Source organism: Aspergillus sclerotioniger, assembly GCF_003184525.1.
Source record: "Aspergillus sclerotioniger CBS 115572 chromosome Unknown BO94scaffold_40, whole genome shotgun sequence".
Taxonomy (NCBI): Eukaryota; Fungi; Ascomycota; class Eurotiomycetes; order Eurotiales; family Aspergillaceae; genus Aspergillus; species Aspergillus sclerotioniger.
Genome location: NW_020291030.1, coordinates 45,099 through 65,431, shown reverse-complemented (window position 1 = coordinate 65,431; position 20,333 = coordinate 45,099). Strand labels below are relative to the sequence as shown.

General features: G+C 34.6%; 4 protein-coding genes across 4 annotated transcripts; 2 read left to right on the top strand and 2 right to left on the bottom strand.

The window, feature by feature from the left end:
* The first annotated feature begins 14,528 nt into the window (after positions 1–14,528).
* BO94DRAFT_526974 (RCC1 domain-containing protein) lies at positions 14,529–16,520 on the top strand. Its single transcript, XM_025610371.1, has 2 exons — positions 14,529–15,383; positions 15,444–16,520. Exons 1-2 carry the CDS (start codon positions 14,547–14,549, stop codon positions 16,281–16,283), a joined length of 1,677 nt encoding a protein of 558 aa, XP_025462510.1. The 5' UTR covers positions 14,529–14,546; the 3' UTR covers positions 16,284–16,520.
* BO94DRAFT_502576 (Chromosome segregation in meiosis protein 3) lies at positions 16,483–17,717 on the bottom strand. Its single transcript, XM_025609455.1, has 3 exons — positions 17,376–17,717; positions 17,245–17,323; positions 16,483–17,179 (listed from the first exon to the last, which is right to left on the bottom strand). The coding sequence occupies exons 1-3, from the start codon at positions 17,579–17,581 to the stop codon at positions 16,619–16,621; spliced, it is 846 nt and encodes a 281-aa protein (XP_025462509.1). The 5' UTR covers positions 17,582–17,717; the 3' UTR covers positions 16,483–16,618.
* Positions 17,718–18,001: 284 nt separating this feature from the next.
* BO94DRAFT_628380 (putative NADH-ubiquinone oxidoreductase 21 kDa subunit) lies at positions 18,002–18,932 on the top strand. The gene is made up of 5 exons (XM_025617480.1): positions 18,002–18,133; positions 18,199–18,215; positions 18,267–18,472; positions 18,536–18,738; positions 18,813–18,932. Exons 1-5 carry the CDS (start codon positions 18,074–18,076, stop codon positions 18,900–18,902), a joined length of 576 nt encoding a protein of 191 aa, XP_025462508.1. The 5' UTR covers positions 18,002–18,073; the 3' UTR covers positions 18,903–18,932.
* A 196-nt stretch (positions 18,933–19,128) lies between these two features.
* Positions 19,129–20,007, bottom strand: BO94DRAFT_560649 (nucleoside deaminase; the record flags this gene model as incomplete). The annotated part of the gene is made up of 5 exons (XM_025614168.1): positions 19,129–19,211; positions 19,271–19,368; positions 19,418–19,626; positions 19,772–19,876; positions 19,933–20,007. 5 exons carry the CDS (start codon positions 20,005–20,007, stop codon positions 19,129–19,131), a joined length of 570 nt encoding a protein of 189 aa, XP_025462507.1.
* Positions 20,008–20,333: the final 326 nt, after the last annotated feature.

Sequence of the window (20,333 nt, the reverse complement as noted above, 5' to 3'; positions counted from 1 at the left end):
ATCTTATATTAAGTAAGATAATAATAACAGTAATATAAATAGCAGAGCTATTTCTTGAAAATATTGTTATAAATTATAAGATATTAAAGTATATTATATTAGACAGAGATAAGTTATTCATCTTAAAATTCTGAAGATTACTTGCAGATCTTATAAAAATTGAAAAATAAATAATAACAGCTTATTATCCATAGATAAATAGATAAATGGAAAGGGTTAATTAAATAATTAAATAATATCTGAGACACTATATAGATTATTTATAAGATAATTAAATAAATTTATTATTAATAATATAATTTTTAAATAATAATATTAGTTACTTAATAATTAGAGTCTTACTGTTTTATATTAATTACAGTTACTACCTAAGATTCTTTAAAACACTATTAAAAAAGTAATTAATTATTAATATAGTTAAAAATATTATCACGTTTACAAAGAATATATATATTCAGTTATTCAGGAATATTAAGTTTATAAATCTATAAAGTAAGATCTATTATAATTAATAATATAAAGAGAAACCTAATCTAAAAAGAGAAAAGAAAGTATTCCTACTCTACAGATATATTAAGATAAAATAACTAAGCTAGAAGCTTGACCCTTATAAGCTAGGACTATTTATCATCAAAAATAAGAAGAGGCTAGTCAACTACAAGTTAAGATTACTAAAGTCAATGAGTAAAATCTATCCAATATTTTATATCTTATTATTAAAACCTGTATTAAAGAACACTAGAATTACAGAAAATATAGAGATCAACAATAATATAAAATAAGAATATAAAGTCAAAAAAATCCTAAATCATAAGAAGATTAGCAGCAGGTCATAATACTTAATAAAATAAGAAGGATATAATATCTTAAAAAACATATAAAAACCTATCAAGAATTTGACAGGCTATTACCAACTTATAGAGTAATATTACTAACAGGCAAGTTAAAATCTGTCTAGAAAAAAGAAGAGCCAACCAGTTAGGACAAACTAAGATCAAGCTCAGATATAGTAACTAGTTTAACATCACTATTTATGATAATACTAGCCTCAGCCTCAGATATTACAGCTTTTTAATCATGCAGTCTCTCTTACACCTCATATTCCTTTTATTCTTACTTCTTAAGCTCTTCCAGCTCCTTAATTTTCTTTATATCACGAGCCATAAAATCACTAACTTATCTTTATAATAACTATTTTCATTTCTATAATTAAAAAAGCTTTACCAGAATAACTTTTTTCTCTTCTTCAATAAAATTTTAAGCCTTGACTAAATGCTTCTACTCAGTATTAAAAAAGAAAGAATCAGGTATTTTATAATAAATATTATTTATTTTAACATATTTACTATAGTAATCAGAACTCTCAGACTTAATATATATCTTGTGTAAATAGATACAGCACTCACAAGGGAAAACTGTAAGAAAACCCTTATTCTTAATCTATTAGTAGAGGCTCTTCTTACAAACAGAAGAACTGGACAATATGATTAATAATCTAGATAAACTTTGGGAAAACAATATCAGATACTTATCTTAAGAGAGAGATATCATAGATTTATATTCTTTAAAAATAAGAAATCTTGAAGAAGGGAGAGTGATGTTACAGATCCCTAGTAGCTGAATAAATTAGTAAGGCAGACTCATCAGGCAGAAGGCCACGTCTGGAAAGACAAGGACTCTTATTAAGTAAGATCCTGATCTGAGTAATTAATAACTAGAGTAGTTATATAACATGTAATCACAGTAAGCATATTACCAATATATTATAATATATCAGTACTATAATAGAACATGGCAGTAATATAAAATAATATATTAATAGCATGATATATCATAGCAACGCCATAATAAAGGATAGAATATAAGGACACTCTTTTATATATTTAGCTAGTTTTGTTCTTCGTGCTTAATATAATTATCTTTAAGTAACCATATGTTTAGAAAGCTTAGTGATAATACTCGTCCACACTTACTTACGGATAGCGACGCGGCACTATCTGGCCTTACTTCTCTTCTTATGTTTAGGACCAATCATCTTTAGATAGTTATCAGTCTGACACTACCTTAATTCAGTTCGAAGGTACGTATACCGGCAAAGCTAAGCTAACAGGAACAGGGAGAAGCGATCCTAGGGTTTGACATACAGTTTGTGTAGAATAAGTCTTATATACTTGACATATTCTTTTTCTGTTTTCAAGAAGATTAAGATATTGTTTAGATAGGTAATTAGAAATCTATTAAGGTGTTTTCTTAATATCTTATTAATATATCACTGAAATGATGCCGGTGTATCAATAAGTCTAAATAATATAATCAAATACTTAAAGTATCTATACTTTGTTCTGAACATGGTTTTCTATTCTTTATCTTCTATAATGCGTATACAATAATATATATCTGTAATATTAAGTTTAATAAATTACTTTATTTCTTATATCTTATTCTAGATTTCTGAGATTAAGAATAAAGAGTGTTAATCCTTAATCATGATTATATTGAGTAATCAGTAATTCATATATAATTATAAACTATTATCTTTTTTTAGTATAAATAAAACTCCGTATCCTGCTGGTGATTTTAAAGATCTGATATTATCTTTTACTAATTAATTATTAATATATTTTTATAGTGTCTGGGATTCTTTTTCAGATATTAGATAAATCTTTTTATATATCAGTAACTTTTCTTTTTTAATAGAAATAATATGGTCATACTTTCTGTGCTGAGATAATTCAGATTATTCTAGTTATTTAAACAAGTCCTTAAATCTTTCATATTATAATAAGATATATGGATTATTTCTGATTACAGCTATAAATTCTTATAAATCTTTTAGTCCCTGTATTTATATCTCAGCTTCTGAGTTAGCATTGTTAATACTATATTTTAATACTTTTCTATTATTGTCAGTGCCCATTCTAATAATTTCTTAAACTAATCTTTCTATAATAGCTTGGTTACTGCTATTACTTATACAATAATACTTGAGATGCTATTTTTCTCTGAGTTTTTTCTAGTATCTGGTATATTAGGCTTCTGTGGTGTTCTCAACCTTTCTATAGATCATTTAGTTCTTGCTTTAACCTTATACTGTATAGCGGGCTGTATAGATCCAGATCTTATATCTAGTCCTTGTTAGTGTTGTCTTAGATAATCATAATTCATGAATTAGAGACTCTCAGTCTTCTAATCAATCTATGGATTATGATTTCTAAGTTATAAAATTCTTAATATAACATTATATTATCTTAGTAATTGTCAAACCCTAGGATCGCTTCTCCCTGTTCCTGTTAGCTTAGCTCCCGTTTCAATACGTACCTTTGAACTGAATCAAGGTAAGTCAGGTTGATGACTATCTAAAGAGACTGGTCCTAAACAGAAGAAGAGAAGTAAGGCCAGATAGTGCTGTGCAGCTATCCGTAAGTAAGTGCAGACAAGTACTGTTGCCAAGCTTTACCAAAACATATGGTTACTTAAAGATAATTGGATTGAGCATGAAGAACAGAACTAGCTAAGTATATGAAAGAGTGTCTTTATATCCTATCCTTCATCATGGCATTGCCATGATATATCATGTCGCCGATATGTTATGTTATAGCACTGCTATGTCCTGTTGTAGTGCTGCCATGTCCTGTCGTAGCGCTGCTATATTATAGTATGTCGGTGACATGTCCGTTGTGGTCACGTGTTGTATAACCGTCCTGGTTTGTAGGTTACTCAGATCGGGATTCTACTTGATAAGAGTCCTCATCTTCCGGCCGTAGCCTTCTGCCTAACAAGTCTGCCTTACTAGTTTATTTAGCTAACAGGGGTCCGTAACACCACTTCCCTTCTTTCAAGATTTCTTGTCCCCAAGAAACATAAATTTACAGTGCCTCCCTCCTGAGGTGAGTATCTGGTATTATCTTCCAAAACTTTGTTTGAATTGTTAACCATATCATCTAGTTTTTCTATTTGTAAGAAAAGCCTTTACTGGTAGATTAAGGATAAAGATTTTCTTACAGTTTTTCCTTGCGAGCGCTGCATTTATCTTTATAAGGTTTATATTAAATCTGAAAATTCTGATTACTATAATAAGTATATTAAAATAAACAGTGTTTGTTATAAAATATCTGATCCTTTCTTCTCCGACGCTGAGTGGAAGTGTTTAGTCAAGGCTCAAAATTCTATTAAAGAGGAGGAAGGAGTCATCCTGGCGAAACTTCTTTAATTGTAGAAATAAAAACAGTTATTGTAAAAATGAGCTGATAATTTTATAGCTCGTGATATAAAGAAAGTTGAGAAGCTGGAAGAGCTCGAGAAGTAAGAGCAAAAGAAATATAAGATATAAGTAAGACTGCGCGATCAGCAAGCTGCAATATTTAAGACTGAGGCTAGTACTGTTACTGGTGATGTTGAACTAGCCACTGTATCTAAGCTTGATCTTAGTTTGTCTTAACTTATTGACTTTCCTTCTTTCTGGGCGAACTTCGACTTGCCTGCTAGTAGTACTGTTTTATAAGCTGGTAACAGCCTATCAAATTCTTGATAAGTTTCCATGTGTTTTTTAAAGTATCATATCCTACCTATTTTACCAGATACTTTAATCTGCCACTAATCTTCTTGTGGTCCAGGATCTTTTTAATTTTATATTCTTATTCCGTGTTATTATTAATCTCCACATTTTCTGTGATTCTAGCGTTCTTTAGTATAGGTTTTAATAATAAGATATAAAATACTGGATAAATTTTGTTTATTGATTTTAGCAATCTTAACTTGTAGTTAACCAGTCCCTTCTTGTCTTTAATGATAAATAGTCCTAGCTTGTGATGATTAAGCTTCTAACTTAGTTATTTTATCTTGATATTTCTATAAAATAAGAACACTTTCTTTCTTCTTTTTAGATCAGGTTTTCTCTTATATCTATAATTATAGTACATCTTGCTGTGCAAGTTCATGAACTTAATGTCTTAGAATAACTATAAATATATGTTTTCTATAAATATAATAATATCTTTAATTATATTAATAATTTATTATTTTTTTAATAGTATTTTCAGAAACCTCGGATGGTAACTGTAATTAGTATAGAATAATAAGACTTTAATGATTGAGTGACTGGTATTATTGTATAAAAACTATATTATTAATAATAGATTTATCTAATTATCTTGCTAGTAGTTTACATAGTGTCTCAGATATTGTTTAATTATTTAGTTAATCTTTTCTGTTTGCTCATTCGTCTGTGAGTAATAAGTTATTATTATTTATTCTTTTATTTTCATAAGATCTATAAATAATCTCCAGAACTTTGAGATAAATAATTTATCTTGATCTAATATAATATACTTTAACATTTTATAATATATAACAATATTTTTTAGAAATAGTTCTATTATCTATATTATTATTATTATTATCTTACTTAATATAAGATAGATATATTTAATAAAATGATTGATGATGACCGTGATAGTGTTAAATCCTTCTAATTCCGGTAGTAAATCAATAAAGTCAATTATTATCTATTTTTATAACTATTATGGCGCCTTCTATACTTATATTTATCTGTAAGATTAATATCTTACAAGCTTATTTCTGATATAAGTCTTATATTGTCTAATATAATCACATATTTTCTGTCTAAGATTCGGAATGTAGTAATTTCCCATGATTAATTTAATTATCTTTTCCACTTTTAAATAATCCTTGAGTGGTTTATCATAGTGTCTAGCCACAATCTCTGTCCTTATTAAGATTGGTATAAAGATTAACCCATGAAAATAGGCTAGCCTATTTTTATTAATAGTGATCTTATCTAGTGAGTCCTTACTTATTTCTTAAAATATTTTGTTATTTTTTATACTGTCAGCCAATTATTTAGTTAGATTATTGCCTATTTCCAGTATTGCTGCTAAATTGGTCTTGTTATAGTTAATCAATCCATCCGTGTTCTGCTTCAGGATGGCTGGTTTGATAGCCTTCTTACTTAGTTTATAGTCTGGCCTGCGGCTCAGCATATCTGTATGTCCATTCTTTACTTTCTTACAGTATATAATTCTGAAATTATATTATAACAGAATCTTAACCTATTGTGCCTATCTTCTAGTCAACTCTTTGGTTGTTATAAAGTAGGTCAAGTTCTTATGGTCTGTCTTTATAATAATAGTATGTTTTACTTTTTTAAGATAGATTCTTTACTGCTTAAATATTATTATTATAGCTAGTAATTTCTTGTCATGAATGTCGTAGTTGAGCTTTGCTTAAACTAACTTTCTTAAATAAAATATAATCAGTCTTGACTTTCTGTCTTTTTCGGGTTGCGTCATACGCATATTAATAATATAGTCTAATATGTTAGTTTTAATAGTGATTTCTTTTTCTGGATTGTACTGTATAAGTACTAATAATATAATAAGTTACTGTTTAATGTTTTTAAACGTATTTTGCTATGGTTCTTTTTACTGGTACTTCTTCAATTTCTTTATAAGCTTGAAGAGTGATATTATGTGGATGGTATATCTGTCTATAAATCATTAATAGTAATTAATTAATCTGATAAACTACTGTAGTTCTTTTAGATTCTTAGGTTAAGGCTAATCCTGTATGACTTGTACTTTAGCTCGCTCAGTATAGATTCTCTCTGTGGATATCCAATATCTTAGGAACTCTGTTTTCTGTATATAGAATTCATACTTCTTCAGCTTATATTATAACTAATATAGGTATAGTTTATACAGAACTAGTCTTACATGCTTTATATATTCTTTCTCAGTCTTTAAAAAGATTAATATATTGTCTAGATAAGTGATTATAAACTTATCAAGATATTCTTCCAGAACCTTGTTAATATATTGTTGAAATGACGCTAGTGTGTTGGTAAGTCTAAATAATATAATCAAGTATTTAAAATATCTATACTTTATTTTAAATATGGTTTTTTATTCTTTATCTTCCGTGATATGTATATGATAATATATATTTATAATATCAAGTTTGGTGAATTACTTTGTTTCTTGTATCTTATCTTGAATTTCTAAAATTAAAGATAATGGATATTAATTCTTAATTATAATAGTATTCAGTGACTGATAATCCACGCATAGCTGTAAACTACTGTCCTTTTTCAGTATAAATAGGACTTCATATTCTGCTAGTGATTTTGAAGGTCTGATATTATCTTTAATTAACTGGTTATTAATATATTCTTATAGTGCCTGTAATTCTTTCTTAGATATTAGATAAATCTTTCTATATATCAGTAACTTTTCTTCTTCTATAGAAATAATATGGTCATACTTTTCATGCTGAGATAATTCAGGTTGTTCTAGCTATTTGAATAAGTTCTTAAATCTTTTATACTGTAGTAGAATCTGCGTGTTATTCTTAACCATAGTTAAAAGTTCTTATAAATCTTCTAGTCTTTAGATAGTTATCTTAATCTTTATATCAGTACTGTTAATACTGTATTCTTGATATTCTTTAGTTATTATTAATATCTATCTTGATAATTTTATAAGCTAATCTTTCTGTAATAACTTAGTTACTGCTATTACTTATATAACTATACTTAAGATATTATTTTTCTTTAAGTTACCTCCAATGCCTGGCGCGTTAGGCTTTTATAGCAATCTCAACCTTTCTTTGATAAGTTACTTAGTTCTTGCTTCAGCTTCTTACTAAGTAGCAGGCTGTACAGATCCAGACCCTATATCTAGTCCTTGCTAATGTTGTCTTAGACAATCACAATTCGTGAATTAGAGACTCTCAGTCTTTTAATTAATCTATAGATTATGATTCCTGAGCTATAAAATCTTTAATATAATATTATACTGTTCTAAAGATATCATATCAAAGTCTATATACTCGTAGTGATCCTTTATAATTATAGATATAGTTCCTAACTTGACTGTTAATGTAAGAGTTCCCAAATTCCCTTTATTTAATTCTGTAATTAGTTCAGGTTCTGCTTTCTATTATCTGAATATCTTAAGCTGTTGTATAAATTATAGATTTATGAAGTTCCTGGTTACTCCAGAATCTATTAATACTTAGACTGGTTAATCTAATATGATTGCTTGGATTTTCAGATGTAGTCCTGACTCTGTAATTACTAATTACTATTTTAGCTAGTTAGGTTTTAATTACTATAGATATCTTTTTAAAAATCTTGAGCCTTTTATCTTTACCGCGTAGTATATTATATACTAATCATTGAAACATGTTAGCTAATATATTAATCTATGGTGAGGATGTTTCTGGTACTCTTTACATGTATAATCAAAGATAGTATATAGATAATAACTTATCTTAGCCCTAACTATTTCTAGTATCTTAGATTAGTAGTTGGTGATATACTTCTAATCATGGTATATTAAGCATGTGTTTATATAATATATAAGTTAAGAAAGTTTATTATATCTCTAATAATCTTTATTTTTTTTAAAATAAATATACAGACATGATTTGTCACACCAAGATTCTATTTTAGTAATATTTACCTTCTGGTTAATCTCTGATAACTGATAATAATAGTCTATATTGTCTCATCTACATGTCAAGCAAACTTCTGGATAATAAAGATATCTTTATAGATATTGTTTCTAAGTCTTATTCCATGATTTTTAATATCTTAAATCCCAATATGGACAATGCTGCATGATTATCTTAAGCTCTAGACAGAATCATGCTGGATTTTCCAAGATCTTCTTCAAGATATGATTTAATTAATAAGCAATATCTTCTTAATCATTCTTCTAATTTTCCTTATTCTTATCTCGCTGCGATGGACAGGGTTTATTAATTTCTGATAGAGGTTTTTCCAGGGTATTGGGTATCTTGCTGAGTCTTTTCTTGCTAAGTTCAAGGCCTTTAAGCAGTATATTATACTCTTTGTTTAACAGTTTATCTTCATTCCAAACTATACTAGGATAGTCATTTCTTGAAACTGGCTTATAATTATTATTATTGACTTTTATAATCTAAACTAATAATACAGATAATCATTAATTTTCTTGTTAATTAAATAGTACTGTTAACTCATCTGTAGTGGCCTGTTGTCTTAATTAATCATAATATATCCTGTTCTCTGACAGCTGACTATACTGAATAATATATAACTTCTTATTATCTGGTATCCGTATCACGGATTCTGTCTAAACTTCATGCTAAATAGTGGTGATATTATAGGCCTCTCTGCCTTGATCTTGGTTTGTAGTCCTTAATTGTTTCTGAGACTGTTGCTGTTTCTGACTTTGACTGTAGTTCTTTGACTAGTGATCTGCTTCGCTGCAGTTAAAGTACAAGCAGTCTTGTTTACGCTGTTTGAGTTTCTCTTTAAACACTTGAATCTGTTGAGTCTGATGCTGTACTGTATCTAGCTCCATTAATTTCAGTCTGTAAGGATCTTTATATCCCAGGCTTCTAGATTATACTGATCTACTGTTGTTGACTCGATAACCTGGCTGGTTATTGTATTAAGATGTAGATCCACTAGTCTATTAATCTTCTTGTTATTTTATGTTAAAGTTGTATAACTTGTTATTAATCTTAACTGCTGCTTTAATCATCTTAGTTAATATATCCGGTTATTCTTGCTAAATGATCTTTTCTTGGATCTCTATCTTGAGTTCTTCTTTGAATCGTGTGATATAGACATCGTCATTCCAGTCTAAGTGACTAATGACTTACTGAAACTCTGAAGTATATATAGATACTGATCCAGTCTGCTTAAGTCATTATAACTTTTGCTCAGTGTTTCATGCTGTATCAATATCTTCGAATATCTGTTTGAGATGCTGTTTAAATCTGGCATAACTAGTAAAAAGTTGCTTTGTATTATTATTCTGGTTGCTTACTAACTTTTCTTATTATTTGCAGATATATGGTTTGAATTAATTAAATACTGCTCTAGTTAGGTAAGTAGACGCGAAAAAGATCTTGTTCTTCTTATTCTTGAGCTTTTCCTTGTTTATGTTGAGGTACAGATCTAACTGGGTTAAGAAAGCTCTGAGCCTCGCTCGTTTGCTGTTAAATGGCTTGGGTGGTCGGACCTTAACAGACTTGACTGCTAAGCAATCTTCGAATAGCTGGTTCTGTTGTTCTAAGACAGTGACACTTTCTTGTAACTGATTAATCATGTCTATCAGTTCCTTGGTTATCGGGCCCTGCTGTGGCGCACGCGATGTGTTTGATGTAGTTAATATGATGATTAGTTGTCACTGGGTAACACTCATACTGACTGGTGCTCAATGTGTCAAACCCTATGATTGCTTCTCCCTGTTCCTGTTAGCTTAGCTCCCGTTTCAATATGTATCTTTGAACTGAATCAAGGTAAGTCAGGTTGATGACTATCTAAAGAGACTGGTCCTAAATAAAAGAAGAGAAGTAAGGCCAGATAGTGCCGTACAGCTATCTGTAAGTAAGTGCGGATGAGTATTATTGCTAAGCTTTACCAAAACATATAGTTACTTAAAGATAATTAGATTGAGCACGAAGAACAGAACTAGCTAAGTACATGAAAGAGTGTCCTTATATCCTATCCTTTATCATGGCATCGCCATGATATGTCATGTCACCGATATATTATATTGTAGCGCTGCCATGTCCTGTCATAGCGCTGCCATGTCCTGTCATAGCGCTGCCATGTCCTGTCGTAGCACTGCCATATTATAGCGTGTCAGTGACATGTCCGTCGTGGTCACGTGTTGTGTAACCGTCCTGGTTTATAGGTTACTCAGATCAGGATTCTACTCGATAAGAGTCCTCATCTTCCGGCCGTAGCCTTCTGCCTAACGAGTCCGCCTTACTAGTTCGTTCAGCTAGCAGGGGTCCGTAACAGTAATATCATATCAAAATCTATTTATTTAAGATAACTTATTACAGCTATAAATATAGTTCCTGACTTAATTATTAATACAAGAATTCCTAAATTCTCTCTATTCAGTCTTATAATTAGTTCAGATTTTGCTTTCTATCTTTTAAGTATCCTAAGTTACTGTATGAATCATAGATTCATAAAGTTTCTGGTTGCTCTAAAATCTATTAATACTTGAGTTATTTAATCTAGTATAGTTATTTAAAATTTTAAGTATATTCCTGATTCAGTGACTACTAACTGCTGATTTAGCTAGTTAGGTTCTGATTATCTTAAATATTTTTTTAGAAACCTTAAGCCTTTTATTTTTACTATATAATATATTATATACTGATTATCAAAGCATGCTAGCTAATATATTAATCTATAGTATGAATATCATTGATACTCTTTATATAAATAATCAAAGTTAAGATATAGACAATGGTTTATTTTAGTCTTTACCACTTCTAGTATTCTAGATTAATAATTCATGATATATTTCTGATTATAATATATAAAGTACATATTTATATAATATATAATCCAAAAGAGCTTATCATGTTTCCAATATCTTCTGTTTTCTTTAAAGTATATGTACAGATATTTTCTATTATCATATCAAGGCTCCGTCCCAGTCACTTATATTTTTTAGCTGATCTTGGATAATTAATAATAGTAATCTATATTATCTTATCTATATATTAAATAAACTTCTGGATAATAGGGATATCTTTATAAATACTGTTTCCAAATCTTGTTCTATAATTCTTAATATCTCAGGTCCCAATGTGGGCAATACTGTATAACTTCTTTAAATTCTAGGCAGAATCATACTGGATTTTCTAAGATTTTCTTTATAATATAGTCTAATCAGTAAGAGATATTGTTCTTATTATTTTTTTTAATTCGCTTTATTTTTGTCTTACTATATTAAACATATTTTAATAGTTTTTGATAAGGTTTTTTCTAGAATATTAAATATCTTACTGAGTCTCTTCTTACTAGGTTTAAGACCTTTCAGCTAAGTACTGTATTCTTTATTTAAAGAGTTAAACTCATCTTAAACTATATTAGAATATTTATTTCTTAAAATTAGCTTATTACTATTATTAACTTCTATGGATTAATTAAATAGTATAGATAGTCAGTAATCTTTTTATTGTTCTGATAGTACTGTTAGCTTATCTATAGTAATCTATTGCCTTAACTAATCTTAGTATATTCTGCTTTCTAATACTAGTAAATATTTATATTATATAATATATAGCTTCTTACTATCTAATATCCGCGTCGCGGGTTCTATCCAAACTTCGGGCTAAATAGTGGTAATATCATAGACTCCTCTGTCTTGATTCTCGTGCATAACTCTTAACTATTTTTAAGACTGTTACTGTTTCTGTTTACAGTTCTTCAACTGATGACTTACTTTAAGGCAGCTGAAGTACAAGCAGTCCTTATTATATCTTTTAAGTTTCTCTCTGAATACTTTATTTTATTGAGTCTAATGCTGTGCTATATCTAGCTCTATTAGCTTTAGTCTATAAAGATCTTCATACCCCAGACTTCTAGACTGTACTAATCTTTTATTATTAGCTCAGTAGCTTTACTAGTTGCTTTATCAAGATATAGACTTACTGGTCTATCAGCCTTCTTTTTATTTTATATTATATTTATATAATTTATTATTAATCTTGACTACTGTTATGATTATCTGTAACAGTATATTTAGTTATTTTTAGTAGATAAGTTTTTCTTAGATCTTTATTTTAAGTCTTTTCTTAAATTATGTAATATAGGTATCTTCGTCCTAGTCTAAGAAACTAATAACTTGTAAGAATTTAAAAGTATATTTAGATATTAATTAAATCTACTTTAATTACTATAGCTTTTATTTAGTATTATATACTGCATCAATATCTCTAAATATTTATTTAAGATATTTCTTAAATCTAGCATAACTAGTAAAGATTTTCTTAATATTATTATTCTAATTATTTACTGACTTTTTCTAGTACTTGCAGATGTATAACTCAAATTAATTAAACACTATTTTAATCAGATAAGTAGATATAAAGAAGATCTTATTAACTTTATTTTTAAGCTTCTCTCTGTTCATGTTAAGATACAAGTCTAACTGAGTCAAGAAAGCCCTGAGCCTCGCTCGGTTGCTGTTAAATAGTTCTAATAGTCAGACTTTGACAGACTTAACTGCTAAGTAATCTTTGAGTAGCTGGTTCTGTTGCTTTAAGGCAGTAATGCTTTCTTATAACTGACTAACCATGCCCATCAGTTCCTGCATTATTAGATCCTGCTGCTGCGGAGTGCGTGACGAGTTCAAAATAGTTAATATAATGGATGGTTATAACTGGTAACACTCATACTGACTGGTGCTCAATGTGTCAAACCCTAGGATTGCTTTTCTATCCTGGTTAGCTTAGCTTCACTGGTGTACGTACTATCAAACTGAATCAAGGAGATATCAGGCTGATAACTATCTAGAAACAACTAGTCTTAGATAAGAAAAGAGAAGTAAGGCTGAATAGTGCCGCGCAGCTATCCATAAGTAAGTATGGATGAGTGTTATTACTAAGCTTCCAAGTATATGGTTACTTAAAGACAGTATTAAGAATTGGATTGAGTATGAAGAACAGAACTAGCTAAATATATGAAAGAGTATCTTTATATATCCTATCCTTTGTATACCATATTATATATTATTCAAGATAGATTAATAATTAATCCAATCATAATCCGAGATTCTAGTATATCCTGAGTATATCTTTAATAATAGGATTAATGGTAGATAATCACGTAACACATGGTCATTCCGGGTATTACTTAAATCAGGATTTTACTCAATAAGAGTTGCTGTCTGTCCGACCGTTACCTTCTCGGTGCTTTCTGCCTGACGAGTCCGCCTCGCTAGTAGTGTAACTAGCAGGGGTCTGTAACAGCATGTTTTGCCGGGCGCGCCGGCCCACTCGCTTGTGCGGCCCACTCGCTTGTGGATTACGTTAAACTTATAATCTTATATAATCTTGATTTAGATAACTATATTATATATAGGCATATTAAATAGGATAAAACTAATTTTTAGACTTATAATCTGTTAAGTTTATATTAATAAGTTAAAACAAAAATCTGCTGACCATCTGGAGAATATATAAAATAAAAGATTCTATATTCTAATATTATTCTCTCAGACTAGCTATTTAAAAGATATAGACTTTTTGATTTTATACAGTCTGCTATAGTTTTAAATTAGTAAGATCTAGACTTAAACTTATAATCTTATATAATCCTGCATTATCTATATTGCCTTCTTTCATACAGAGTATATAAATAAAGACCATTGGCGTCTCATTGTCCACATTCATAAGCAGGGGAGAACAAGCTTCATATCAAGCATGTCACTTGGACGGAATGTTCTCTCTTCAACGGCTGGCTTGGTCTTAGCGTCTGTTCCCCAATCCCAAAACAACCACAACAACACTAGATTTCGTCGCGTGGGCGCATTCCCCTACCCATTCTTTTCCTTTCCACCCCCCTATCCTCTCTTTATCTACTTTCCGTCGTTTTCGTCTTTGACAATTATCGCCCAATTGCTCCTGTCCTTTTTTACCCTGGCAATCCCGCCGCGGTCGCCCGTTGCAAGCTCTAGGAAGAAATAGCCCAGACAAAGAAAATCACTGTCATTCAAACGGCAAAGATGCCCCCCAAAAGAAGCGCACCCAAGACGGCTGCAGAATCAGCTACCACTACAGTGAAAGGCAAAAAGACAGCGGCTGCTACTACGGCGAAAGCAACGGCAAAGACCACGACTGTCAAGAACCCAACAGACAAGCAGAAAATCCCAGCGAAGCCCAAGAAGACCCTCAGGAAACAGAAAGTAGAGAAGCCTGCGACAGCTTCCAAGAAAGGCAAAACCGGCGACGCCATTGCAAGCAATACGGCAGGAGCTGCACCCGAGAAACCCAGGAAGCGGAAGGCGGAAATTGTCGACGAAGCGCCAGCCCGCGAACTCAATAAGGCTCGTGTCGCCAAGCCCCGTGTCACAAAACCGAAGCCGAAGGTGGTTATTAACCATGCACCAACCACTCGACTGAATGTCTATGTTTGCGGCGAGGGTAGCTCAGGTGAACTAGGCCTAGGATCTACCACCAACGCAATTGATGTGAAGCGGCCGCGTTTAAATGCCAACTTGCCAGCGGACGGTGTCGGCGTTGTGCAGGTCGCTGCTGGAGGCATGCATTGCGTTGCGCTTACGTCTGATAACAAGATCCTTACATGGGGCGTCAATGATCAAGGCGCGCTTGGCAGGGACACTACTTGGGACGGAGGTTACAAAGAAATTAACGAAGACAGCAATGAGTCTGACTCGGACTCCGATTATGACCTTGCTTTGAATCCCTACGAATCGATCCCCACTGCTATTCCTTCCGAAGCTTTCCCAGAAGGCACTATCTTCGTTGAAGTTGCTGCCGGCGATAGCTCGAGCTTTGCCCTTACGGATGACGGCCAAGTCTATGGTTGGGGCACATTTAGAGTGAGTCAAATCATGGATGTCGGTGTATGATGAACATTGTCAAACTGAAACGTGAGTTAGAGCAATGATGGCATCCTAGGTTTTGATGCCAACCATAAAGTTCAGCTTACGCCTAGTCTGATATCATCATTGAAAAAGATCAAGCATATGGCGTGTGGCGATAACCATGCTTTGGCACTTGACAATAAAGGGGCTGTGTTTTCATGGGGCTCGGGCCAGCAAAATCAATTGGGTCGTCGTATCATTGAGCGAAATAGACTGAACGGCCTCCAGCCGCGCGAGTTTGGTCTGCCTAAGGACATCGTGCATATCGGTTGTGGTGCCTTCCATTCTTTTGCTATCCATCAGTCAGGAAAGGTTTACGCGTGGGGGTTGAACAGTTTCGGCGAAACGGGTATCAGGGCCGGTGCCGGTGACGACGAAGCTGCTATTGTTCACCCTACTGTTGTAGATTCGTTGTCAGGAAAGATTATCACACAAATCTGCGGAGGGGCTCATCATTCGCTTGCTATTGCAAACGATGGCGAGTGCCTTGTCTGGGGTCGATTGGACGGTCACCAGACAGGTCTGAAAATTGACAGTCTGCCCGACGAGGCAGTAATTAAGGACGAGCGTGGGCGCGCTCGTATCCTGATAGAGCCCAAACCCGTCCCTGGAATCAAGGTCAATGCTGTTGCGGCTGGCTCTGACCATTCAATTGCTATTGATGTGGACGGTCGGCCCTGGTCTTGGGGCTTTTCCGCCACCTATCAAACGGGCCAGGGTATACAGGATGACGTTGAAGTAGCTACTATCATCGAGAATACTGCCGTTCGAGGAAAGAAGCTGAACTGGGCAGGCGCTGGTGGCCAATTTTCCGTGTTTACGGAGCCTGCGGCACTAGCACAAGCTATAAAATAGGACAGGAATCACGTGGTGCCATTGCCACGGCTTGTTTCGTGACCTGGATCATCGTTGGATCATATTGACGCCAACATATTCTTTGCTGTCATGGCCTGTGAACATGATGTTTGTATGTATTGAATTTGGAATTTCTTATATTTCAAATGTAATCGGATACTCTCAGGTGAGAGCGACGGGACATAAGAAGCTAAAGGATATGATGACAGTTTGTAAATCATGACTATTTTTAAGTATAATATAGAACCATTCTGTGCAGTGTATCAAAATCGAGTTTCGCCGAGCATCGCTTAAGTAGCTGCACCACCCGAAGCATCCAAGTTTTTTAAAGAACCTTAGTCACCCAAAGACATATTGAAACCGGCAGATATATCTGATCCTGCCAGACCTTTGTTGCCAATAATTCCGCCCTCATGCTCTCGAAGAAGGGCATCCAGTTCATCATCATCATCATCATCATCATCATCATCATCATCATCAGGAGCGCCTTCTTCAATCACTTCCATCGGGACACTTTCTTCATTCGATGCAAACAATTTCTGGGCTGGAGCGCCCCTTAATGGATGTGCGGGTGGCCATCCCAGGCTATGTGCTGGGGGTGCCTGTGTCACGCTACCTCGCCAGGATGGGACCGTGTCTGCATCATGACGACGCTCAATAGGCAATTCATCATCGTGGGTCCACTGGCTCGACAATGCCTTCTCTAGCACATCTTCAGATCCAGCCGCGGATAGCTTTGGCTTCTCCTCTTCTATCCACTCTCTTCGCATTGTATGCAAGCGCTTTGAATGTCCGAGTTTTTCAATCATAGCTAAACCATCGGCGAACTTCGCACGAGGGAACAAATCATCGAGCCATAATTGATAAAAGTTCAATAGCCGGGCGGCATCCGAAAACTTTGGAGGGGAAAGTTAGCCACATGGCGATCTCTGAGGGAAAGTACGAATTGATTCTAGCAGACCTCGTGCCCTTTGCCTTTGAACCTCAATTTCTGCTTTGCTGTAAGGCGAAGTTTTGGTATTCCGGATTGTGACAATAACCTAGGGAACGATAAGCCCGGACTCAGGGTGCTATCACAGTTGCCAGCCTCACCGGCCCTCATCTAATTTGACAGTATATCGTCGCTGCTTGGTGATTGTGACCTTTTCATCCAACCCTAAGATGGGAGCTGAAACAGCCTCTCTTGTTTTTGAGTCCACTGCTAGTTCTTGTAATGTGCTCTCCAAGCCGGCATCATAATCAAACAGTGTATCATCTTGATCCATTAGAGGATACAAGTGGCCCACATCATCCTCCATTCTCTGGGCGATGAATTATAAAGTTGAACAATGGACAAGGTTCGAAAGCCTTGTAATATGACAAAATGATTCCTATAAAGTCGTGAAAGTGCCTGCCCACCTTAAAGAAAACCTGCAGACTACTATCTATGAAGCAATGTTGACTGATAAGCTACGCGTGGTTTGGGACGCGTGCCTGTACTAATAGGATGCCTAAATTGCCTAAGTAGGTAAGGTCTGTAATAATGGCCAACTACCTACTACCTGATATGTACTCCTTGCTCCATATTTCGTAGGCGGTCATGTTAGCGTGGCAGCGGGTCCCTTTTGTTACATGTTAAGCAGTCAGGTGTATTAATGGCTTAGTAATTGTGAGCATATGGCGAGCTAGTCTTGAAGCGGAAAAGCATTATACTTGGCGCAACTCCCCTCCGACTTTCATCTCCATTGAAGCGGAAGCCAATCCAAAAAGGTCGATTATTATTCACCCTCCGCTATCCCAGCCTTGCAACAATGGCGACTGATAACAAGACGATCGTCGTTCCCCCAAAGCGGGCCAATACTGACTATCCGGTAGGATCGATGATTCTCAATACGAAATGATATTACGGATCTTGGGGCTGACTATGGCTTTGTAGCTGATTGACTCCGACCCGTATGGACCGGCTTGATGTTGCTATACTGCAAAATTGCTCACTTCTACCAGGCATTTGAGACGGGTTTTCGGGTATGCACGACCTTCTGATTATGCAGTGGGCGGTGGAATGGCTGCTGCGTCTCCTCTTGCATTCTGGGTTATGGAAAGAGTGAGCCCGTCCCATGTTGGCAGGGGAGGCTTTGCCCCTGTGATGCGATTGGCAACAGCTATTGGTCTTATTGGTGGTCTACACGTGGTTTATCAGAGATCCTGCAGTGAGTGCAATTCTGGAAATCTTGTTTCGCCCTTGATGCTGTTTCATTAACACTCTGGTATAGATCGCTTCTATGGGTTCACAGAGAACTCGAGAGAAGTCGATATGGATATGAAAGAGATGGTAGAAAAAGTCAAAAAAGGGGAGCCTATATATGGCACATCCAAGGTCTCCGCATACCTGCAAGGCGTTGCTGCTCGGAACTCCAGGTACTCTGAGCTATTTATCCATGTTCTCCCATGGTTCAACCTTGTCAACCACGACCAGGTAAGTTCAAAGAAGAAGCGATTTTCTCACATAGTCACGGGTGTAGCATACAGGATATATATCACTGACTGGAGTACAAGCATGGTGTCGACACGGCCAAATATTATCAGCAGGCTGAGCGGGAGCTGGAAGCCGAGCGGTTGAAACAAGCTGGATCTTCTTGAACTTTGTGGCACGAAGGGCGGTAAAAGCACCAGCCCATTAACGTTTCATTGTCTCTTGCGAAGTCTTGTATATTTAGTTCCCGAATCAACTCGAAATTTAGATGGAACATTTCTTCCACTTCACCTTCTCATTCCATCCCCATTCTCGCTCTAGACCGATTGAAAATGACATTTTTTTTGTTCTTTTTAATGCACAGCTACTCCATTATGAACAGCCTGTTGCTGCCTAAGGTATAGAGGAGGTGAGTGACACTTCATTTTCGAAATCCGTCTTCAATTCACGGTGCTTTTTAGGGCGAGGCTTAGGTGCTGTTGAAGGACTTTGTCAAGAGGCTTTTTCATTACAGGCATGGAAGTCTGCCACATACCCTTCTCATTTTCCTGTATATAAAAGCGACGAAGTAGCATTATAGCTTCTTTATGGAATAATCCACCTTGTACAGGGTACGGTGGATCTATTGAGGGACTAATGCGAATTAGCTTTAGGCGTAGTTCCACTTGGAAACCAAACGAACTCAGCATGTAGTGATAGGATGCTACCTGTTCCTCCAAACCTCTCATTTCCACAACCAAAATATACTTTCTGTATTTGATACTGCCTTAAAGCAGACGCACACATGACACAAGGTTCAACAGTGACATAGAGGTCTGTTGAACGTAGTGCTGACCTAGGATAAGTCTGCAGCATCTCCTCAATAGCAGAAAACTCTGCATGCCTTGTTCCCTGGTAAAATCAGGCTATGGTTTCACACAAACACTAATAAAACTGCTATGTAGTGAACGCTCACTAGAGGTAGAGAAAGATGTGCATGCATCTCAACTTATATTGTGGGAGGATTTTGACTCTTTGGGCCTCCTGGATCACCTACATTCATCGATTTATTGGTATCGTTCATTCCAGAACCAACAATCTTATTGTCATAAACAAGAATACAGCCCACTGGGGTTTCGCCAGTCTTGAGGGCCTTCTCTCCCTAGGACGATTATAAGAATACCTATCTGTAGAGTCACTCGGGCGGTATATAATTACCATCATTAGTGCCTGCTTCATGAAGTAAGCCTGTTGGGAGCAACCTCCATGCAACTCAGGTAACATATCAGACATCTCTGCTTGTGACGCGAGGAAGGGCTTGTGAGGTTGTTGCCGTCGGGTTATTTATGCAGTAGTAACTAGCAGTAGTAATTGGCACCAGCCACACCAAGAGTGGATTTTAACCACTTGATAATGAGTAAAGTTAGGATAAGGAAAATCACCTACTCCGTAAGCGCCGTAAGTAGATACCTAGACTCGGCATATGCTTTCCCGGAAATTTTTCCCTCTAAGCGGAAAGAAAACCTTGTAATTGTACCAGGCGTCTGTCCCTTCAGAACCATATAATTACCCACCGCCCGGAAGCCCACCTAGTAGCATAATCAACATGAGTCTTCCGA

What these genes read in the sequence shown, in the direction of transcription:
- BO94DRAFT_502576 (XM_025609455.1), bottom strand. Translation starts at nt 17,581, where the DNA reads ATGGAGGATGATGTGGGCCACTTGTATCCTCTAATGGATCAAGATGAT. An exon ending in GTCAAATTAGATGAGGGCCG is followed by an intron (nt 17,324 to 17,375) that starts GTGAGGCTGGCA and finishes ATCGTTCCCTAG; the next exon opens with GTTATTGTCACAATCCGGAA. An exon ending in TCAAAGGCAAAGGGCACGAG is followed by an intron (nt 17,180 to 17,244) that starts GTCTGCTAGAAT and finishes TCCCCTCCAAAG; the next exon opens with TTTTCGGATGCCGCCCGGCT.
- BO94DRAFT_628380 (XM_025617480.1), top strand. Translation starts at nt 18,074, where the DNA reads ATGGCGACTGATAACAAGACGATCGTCGTTCCCCCAAAGCGGGCCAAT. An exon ending in GGTTTATCAGAGATCCTGCA is followed by an intron (nt 18,473 to 18,535) that starts GTGAGTGCAATT and finishes ACTCTGGTATAG; the next exon opens with ATCGCTTCTATGGGTTCACA. An exon ending in ACCTTGTCAACCACGACCAG is followed by an intron (nt 18,739 to 18,812) that starts GTAAGTTCAAAG and finishes CACTGACTGGAG; the next exon opens with TACAAGCATGGTGTCGACAC.
- BO94DRAFT_526974 (XM_025610371.1), top strand. Translation starts at nt 14,547, where the DNA reads ATGCCCCCCAAAAGAAGCGCACCCAAGACGGCTGCAGAATCAGCTACC. An exon ending in ATGGTTGGGGCACATTTAGA is followed by an intron (nt 15,384 to 15,443) that starts GTGAGTCAAATC and finishes AACGTGAGTTAG; the next exon opens with AGCAATGATGGCATCCTAGG.